At 34.5% G+C, this 8,543-nt stretch overlaps 1 protein-coding gene across 1 annotated transcript in view; it reads right to left on the bottom strand.

The window, feature by feature from the left end:
• The window catches only part of LOC103747790 (CUB and sushi domain-containing protein 3), a 473,923-nt gene that overhangs the window by 57,582 nt on the left and 407,798 nt on the right, over positions 1-8,543 (bottom strand). The window contains exons 40-43 of the mRNA XM_008850327.1: positions 6,736-6,909; positions 5,651-5,836; positions 2,455-2,628; positions 295-477 (exon numbers count right to left, since the gene is read on the bottom strand). Coding sequence (XP_008848549.1) covers positions 295-477; positions 2,455-2,628; positions 5,651-5,836; positions 6,736-6,909 — 717 coding nt within the window. The remainder of the gene's footprint in view (positions 1-294; positions 478-2,454; positions 2,629-5,650; positions 5,837-6,735; positions 6,910-8,543) is intronic.

The raw sequence follows: 8,543 nt of genomic DNA on the forward strand, positions 1-8,543 counted from the left end.
AATAAATAAATAAATAAATAAATAAATAAATAAATAAATAAAAGTTATGCTCCTGGCTACCTACTTTTTCTAACAAGGCCTGCCTTCTAATTCTACCAAAAATTCTGTTCAAGTTATCAATTGATTAGAGTTAGTTAACTACTCGGGACAGAAACCATCATCTCATGTTGGCTCTAGAAACAGCCTCAGAGAGACTCAGATACGCACTTTACTAACCTCTCCATCCAATTCAGTTAACAGACAAGATTAAATATTACAATCATTCTCAATAAGTTAGTTTCTGCTGAAAATTACCTTTGCATTCTGGCTGCCTTCCAGTCCAACTGCCATTGGATAAACATATTCTTTCTTCTGAGCCATGAAGGATATAACCAGTGTCACAGGCAAAGCGTACAATACTTTTAGTTCTGAATTCACTTTCTTGTCTAGAGCCATGACCAGGAGTACCTGGATCCCCACATGTCCCAGTAGTGTCCCCTGCAATGTAGTAAAGTTCAAGGTAGTTTATTCAGTGCACATATATTAAGGCCATAATTTAGGCCAACAGTCTAGTAGGCATTTGTCTTGTGCATGCTATTTTCATGTAACTTGACCATAGAAAAATGGAGCTCATATTTCCCTTCTGACTCCAATCATAAGAAGGGTAAATGCAAATGAAAAAGAAAATGGCTTCTGAGTATGGTATTATTTTCCTTATCGGTGATATTTTGAGACTTTATTAAATATGTTATAGACATTTCATTATTAATTCCAGAATCTAGTTAATAACCAAGCTATTAGAAAATGTGTAACTGGCAGTACTGTGGACACAAAGGATAAAATTTAATAAATTTATAAAATTAAATAAAAATTGTATTCAATCATTAAAATTTTTCATACTCTGAATTTTCTGATTATTGATAATCTTTCAGCTGTTATTCTATATGCTAGGTACATGTAAATATTCAAACAGAGTTCTGGTAGGCTATAATTTCTCTTCCGATAGCTGTGACCCAAAACAAATCACCTAACTGAATATTTTTCATGTATGAAAACATAACAATAAGTTGAATGATTCAGTTTTCTAACACGGATTTTACTCATGACTAGGTGTTCAACTTTTAATTTTAGTTTTAGAATTTCTGTCCTTTAATGTCCTTTAATACAGAGAGAGAAAAAGTAAAAGTGAGAAAGACAGAAAAACAGAAATACAGAGAGACAGCGAGACAGAAAGCTTTTTCTGGATGTCTCTTTTGACAGTTCTGTATATTTGGAATCTTTCTTTACAGTTTCTGTTTTCCAGTTATGTAATGTTACTTATTACACAAAATTTTAAGACCAATATTACATATTTAAATGTTGCAACAATTTATTATGAAATTCAGTAGTAGGTTTTTAATATATTGTGTGTAGGAGGGGTTATTTCCATGAGTAGTCAACCATCTGAGAGTTAAATTATTATGAGCAACTCCAAGTTAATACTAGTTTTCAAAATAAAATTGGAAATCAGTGTATATTTATATTAATCTATAAATTAAATGGGAAGTTCCAAGCAATCACTGTATAGAGATTAACCAGTATTTATAAGATTTGGAGACTAATAATTTCACCATTTTTACTTCTAAAGTGAAAACAATACTTTTGTATTGATTAGTTAGTTATCTACATAATCTGCACAAAATAAAATAATATAAATAGAGTAGACAGCATGTAAATAAAAATGAATGGCAGTAAAATTAGTGTGACATCTAGTTAAAGGGTAAAAATAAATAGTATCAAACACGGAGTCACTCTTTAAGATTTAAGTATTTCTGTAGAAAAGAAGTTGGGTACACAACCTAGGAAACATTTATCAAATACTCTATCAACAGGTCGTTTATTAAACATAAGTTTACTCTTCATTCACTTAAAGATTGTGGTTGTAAGGACTCAAGTTATATGCTATCAGTAATATCTAGGGTTGATATGCGTAAATGGGTTCCATATGCTTGCTAGGTCATTTCAAAAGAAAACATCTAAGACTTCATGTTTTTTTTAACTATGCCAGTAATTAATCATTTGTTCAGAAAAAAAAAGAGAGAGAGAGATTTAACTCTGATAAAAATCACATATAAAATTGCCCTCTGGGGAAAATCAAATTTGGTATCTAATATACAAAATGTCTCTTTTAGATGAAGAAGTTACACCATTTTTATGAATTAAATCACTTCCCACAGGGTAGTATGTCTAGCACTCATATAATTCTTTACATTAGACACAGCACAGCCCCCAAAATACACCTGTAATTATCATCTCAAGAAGTAGCATTTTGTCTCTCAACTTATATAACCTTACAAATAATCCAATGAATAGCTAAGCAAAGGTTCAAACTAGACTCATCATATTTTCAAAAGAAGTGTAGTATGTCCTTAGATCATTTATGGCTTAATAAATAATAATGATTTGCAAACACACAATCCCATGTACCAGTAGTACCTGAACAATGAGGTTGTGATCCGCTCCAATGTCCATTTAACTGGCAAGTTCTGGATGCCTGTCCTAGAAGAGAACGCTTCCCTGTGCAGGAATAGTGAACAGTAGACCCAAAAGTATACTTCTCTCCAGACAGGACCGCATTAGGAGGAACTCCAGGGTGTCCACAGTCAATCACTACAATACATAATTATTGAATATAAAATTTTTTTATATCTCCTATCGAACAACCTGAATCAAGCTGCTTGTAAAATAACTCAGAACTAAATTTTCTGCTATAACATATCAAAGGATTGTCCAACCTGTGGCTTATAGTCCACATGTGAAGGAGGGCAGCTATGACTATGTACAGACGTAAAATCGTCAACTTAAAACATTGTGATGTTTTATTTATTTACTTATGTATTTATCTATTTTGGTAACACAATTTGCAGTTCTCAACTGTTAATTTTATGGACAACAACATTGTTTCTCAATGTCAAAAGTTTGGACACATCTTTAGAGTCTAAAGCATCTAGTAAACAAACATCTACATAAAACTCAGCTTTTAAAGGAAAATACAGAGTTCACCAGGCATGTTGGTGCATGCCTTTGATCCCAGCACTAGCAGGCAGAGGCAAGCAGATCTCTGGGAGATGGAAGCCAGCCTGTTCTCCATAGCAAGTTCCAGGTCATCTGGGACTACAGGAAAACCCTGACTCAAACAATAAAAGCAACAAAAATACAGTTCCCAGTTATGGCAGTTGTAGTTAACCCATTCATCCTGAGGATGAGTCTAACAAGGACTTGTAAGATAAGTACTTATACACATGTTTGCATGATTAACATGTGTGCATTTAGGTAATGTGCCCATGGATTTGAAATGTGTATGTACCTGGAGAAGGATGTAGAATTTACTTGAAATAGTGAGGTAGACTGACTAAATAAGGATTCATGGAAGCCATGTAAGACTTAAAGAAAGACCAAACAGAAATTAAAGGGGAAGAATTTGGGGACTAGAGAATAGAGAAGATTCCTATGATTCAAAATCTCTGAGTCACATTGGTGAGCATAGCTGCCTTCCAAAATCTGTGTGTCTACAACCATTCCATTCCAGATGTAGTACAAAGCTTCAGAGGTTTCTCATTCACAATGTTGTTGTATATAGCAAAATCAGAAATGAGAAGATGTGGCTGGATTAGTGATTCACTGGTTAAGAGCATTGGTTGCTCTTGCACAGGATCCAGGTTCAATTATCAGCACCAAAACGGCAGCTAACAACTGTCTGTAACTCCAGTTTCAAGGGAATCTGGTGCGCCTTCTCACCTCCACAGATGTTGCAGGCACTGGTACACTTACATACGTGCAGGCAATATACTCATACTGTAGCCTGGAAATTACTCATTCCTATGAAAAGTGTGGGCTATCAGCAAGCATGAGGCATCCTGGGAAGAGGGTTGGAGCCCAGCCTCTGGGAGATGGAGAGTTAGCACATTGACGAGATTGGAACAGAAAAGGAAACGTGTGTGGCCACTGGGGCAAAGGACTCACACACTGTGGGGTGAGATACACAGGGCTGCAGGCGAAAGCTAAGAGACTGTGGGCAGGGCTTGAATGGAGCAGAGTTAAGAGAAGCCGATTTCTTTGTAAATCATCCCTTCCCAAATGTAGAAACTATTCAAAATTCAGATAAAAAAATGTGTTATGCTGGTTTGTTTAACCCTGTCAGGCCCACAAGACCCAGAGTGAGTGAGGGCAGGTCAAACAGAGAGGGTAAGGGAAAAATATAGTGCAACACATACATATAAAAAATATTTTTTTAAAAAAAGAAATGAGATTGTAGAAGCTTGGGAATTATGTGTGCTCACTATTAATCAGGCTCAGAAAAAGATACAGTGCTATATGTTTCTAGAGTATCAAACAGCACATAAAGGAGACATTGTCTTCAAAGAGTTTTTTGACTATCAAAAACTAGCATAGTGTGGTGTAATATATAAAAATGAGAAAGCAAAATCTGAGTTTAAAAACAGCAACTGATTGTAGAAGCTTGGGAATTATGTGTGCTCACTGTTAATCAGGCTCAGAAAAAGATACAGTGCTATATGTTTCTAGAGTATCAAACAGCACATAAAGGAGACATTGTCTTCAAAGAGTTTTTTGACTATCAAAAACTAGCATAGTGTGGTGTAATATATAAAAATGAGAAAGCAAAATCTGAGTTTAAAAACAGCAACTAAAGAACGTAAGGTTTAGATGTTCTACAAAGAGATACTTTTAACACTACTGTAGTTACAAAGATTATGTAATTATTTAAATAATCAGGTTAGTCTACCAAAAGAAGTAAATAATTTTTGTTTCACAGACCAAATTACTGAATTATTTTCATAGACATTGAAATTTTGTTAACACATTGAAAAATTTGTTTCTTCATTAGTACATGAGTGTTGTTACAAATTTTAATCCTTAAAAGAGTTTACGGTTAGCTTTTCAGAGGGGAGAATGTTAGAGTAGCCAAAAGCCCCATAAAAATAAATAAATGAAAGCAGAACAAAAAGAAAAGAAAAAGAAAAAAGTGATGGGGACATATGGGAGTTGTTGGAGGGTAGGGAGTGGGCATGGATTTCATCACAACACCTCATATTCATGTATAAAATTCTCAATAAAGTATTTGTAAAAGTTTTTTAAAAACTTCAAAAATGTAAATGAAATTCTTCAAAATAAACATTAACTATAAAACAGCTTTATTATTTAGTATAACCAGTAGTTGCTGGAGCAATGATTTCTTGGCACATTAATCCAACAGTCCATGAAGTGTGGTAGAACGGAAGACATCTAGACAAGGAACTTATAGAACATGTGGCTGTGTAGTTTGAACCAATTAAGTCAATATAATTCCTTTTGTGATATAGCTTTAGCTATTAGATGACAATAAACATCCGTGTTTACATAACATTTTCTTTTTTAAAAAATTTATTTATTTATTTATTTATTTATTTATTTATTTATTTATTTATGTGTGTGTGTGTGTGTGTGTGTGTGTGTGTTTCCGTCCTTTTCTGGATCCCCTGGAGCTGGAGTTATAGGAGTTGTGATCTGCTATCTGAGTGCTGAGAACCAAACTCCTATTCTCTGGAAGAGCACCAAGTTTTCTAATCACTGAACTATTTCTGCAGCCTCTACATGACATTTTCTAAAGGAACAATTCACATTATCTACTTACTGATACATTCTGGCAAAGGTTTGTCCCATTGGCCATTTGGCTGACATATCAAAACTGAAGAGCCAAATAAAAAATATCCTGGATTACAGTCATAGAACACCACAGTGCCATAGGTGAAATTTCCATGCTCAATTTTGCTTTCTCTTTTGGAATTGGCTGGAATTCCAGGATCAGAACAGTTTACCACTAAATAAATAAAAAAATAAAATGGTTCTTTTAGAAAAATATAAATATACCCACATGTATTTCTATTAAAAAGTTTAAAAACATAGTGCCAGATATTATTATAATCCAATAAATATTCCAGAAATCAAGTTAATCCATGAATTAGTGAGATTATAGGTAGAAATATATGTAGTTGAAACTTTAGAAAACAAGTTTTGGCAATTTTTTTGAATAATAGCCACTACACAAGAACTGTGCTGAGTATGGATAAAGAATGATACCACTTCAGATATTTTTGTTGACCACAGGGGGAGGGAAATTTAGGAAAACCAACATTTTTAACAAAAATGAAACATAAAATTTCTTTGAAAAATTAAGAACTCACTAGAATACCAAAAAGTGCATTCATTTTTATTTTTTATTTTTTGTTTTGTTTTGAGACAAGGTCTTCCCATAGCCCTAGCATGTCTGGAACTCACTATGTAGGCCAGACTGGCCTTGGTCTCGCAGAGATTCTCTTGCCTCTGCCTCCTGAGTGCTGGAATTAAAGACATGAACCACCACACCCAGCTATAGTCCATTATTTTTGGATCCAAATGCAATTTAAACTGATCTTATGTTCCTTCTGTAAGCAGTCTCAATAGGTGCAACCCAATAATGTTAAACAGAAAAACGGTCTCACAATTTGCTTTTAAAAACTCAACAATTAAAATAAAATGGAGGCATCACTCCTGAAATGACATCAGTACTGAAAAATGTTTTGTTTAATATATGTCTATACCCATAAAACAACACATACACACATTTTTTCAGTTTATTAAGCACTTTCCTGTGTTCTGCACATGCTCTTTCACATTCACCACATGTGCCTTCACAGACACACTGCTGCAATGCCAAGTAGAATATGGTGAGCTAGTTACCTTTGCACACAGGTGGAGGGTGACTCCACTGCCTGTTGGCCTGACACTGTGCCTTTGTGGGCCCTTGCATAAGATACCCAACATTGCAAGAGAATGTTACCACATCATTAAAGTTGAACCCGTTTCCACTTGTTCTTCCATAAATTGGACTACCAGGGTGACCACAGCTAACAGCTAAATCATTGGCGGGAGGAGGAAAAATAAAGAACATTTAGTTATCAATTATCTCAGGACAATTATCCTTAATCATTTCAAACAAAGTGGAAAGATCACTTTATATGTTAATACATACAAAGTACTTTTACTAATTAAAAGAAACAGAATTCAGTGGAATAATTTATTAGCAAACTGAAAAACAATAGAAAATACAGAATTTTTTAAAACCATATTTTTAGAAAGTACTTTATGTGTGCATGTGTGTTTGAGAGAGAGAGCGGCATATGTGTATGTGTATGTGCTACATGCACACATATGTGTGTGGGTATATGACTGGAGAACAAACAAGAGTGCTGGGTGGCTTCCTCTAACTCTTTCTGACTTATTCCTTAAAGGCAAGTTTTAGCCCATAACCTGGTGTTTGTGTTTTGTCGATGAGGCTGGTGATCAGTTTGCCACAGCAATCTTCCTGTCTCCCTGCTCCAAACACTACAATTACAAACACAATCGAAAGCACACCTGATTTGATACATGGGTGCTGGGCTCTGAACTCAGACCTTGACCATTGTGCAACAAGCACTCTTAACACTGAGCCATTTTGCCAGCCCTCAAATTACCATAATTTAATAAAGTGGTTTCACATACCTTCTTCTATTTACTTTTTTGCTGCAATTATTGTTCTTTTGTTTGTTAATAATAGTGATAATCAAAAAATTGTAGGAATGAGCTGTGTGTGGTGGCACATGCCTTTAATCCCAGCACTGAGGATGCAGAGACAAGTGGGGCTCTGTTAGATAGATACCAGCCTGGTCTACATAGTGATTTTGGGGCCAGCTGGGGCTAATGGGAGACCCTGTCCCCAAAATGAAACAAACAAACAAAAATTCTAGGGAATGACTGGAGTTTCAAGCTCTAGGTACGAGCAGCAAGGAAAAATATTGAAGCAATTTTCATTTTCTACTTATTTTTAAGGACTGAGGCACTTGAAGCATTTTAACATTTAAATTTATAATATTTTAATATAATGAAATATTTATTTTTATATTATTTAGACAAAATTTTTATGAAGAAAATCTCGATTGGTAAAAGTGTTCTGGTCTTCATAGGATAAGATACTGTAGACAGTAGGAAATGCCCAGTGGTGCTGCTGGAGATATCTCAGTTATATTTTGAGAAAACGATATTAGCATCCCCTAAACCAACCAATCTTCCTTGGTTATTTTTGATAATTTACCACAATTTTATTTGGAAATTTTTTCCTTAGGAAAATTATTTAGAACATTTTAATGTTATGGTTCTAGTATGAATTTTATGTAGTGCTAGATTTCCCTGAACACTGTACCTCTATGAACTGTTTTATTGGGACACCCCCCTCTGTTAATCAGCACAACTCCAGTAGCACTTTATATTAGGTACATTAAAGGACCACAGTCACTTTTAGCACCTTGTAAATGACTCAGGAGCAACTATTTTTCAGCTGTATTGTTAATGTCAACCTACTAATTTGGAAATTTAACTGTATCTTATTCTTGTCAATAAAAAAACAGTTTTCCCCTGAGGGCCAATTCTCATTTATAGTCTCAATTATTCTACCAGATAAACAGTTTCATTACTTGGCCATGCTTGATTTTAGGTGAAAAATTAAAAAAAAA

This window comes from Nannospalax galili, unplaced genomic scaffold, assembly GCF_000622305.1.
Source record: "Nannospalax galili isolate Female #2095 unplaced genomic scaffold, S.galili_v1.0 scaffold1485, whole genome shotgun sequence".
Taxonomy (NCBI): domain Eukaryota; kingdom Metazoa; phylum Chordata; class Mammalia; order Rodentia; family Spalacidae; genus Nannospalax; species Nannospalax galili.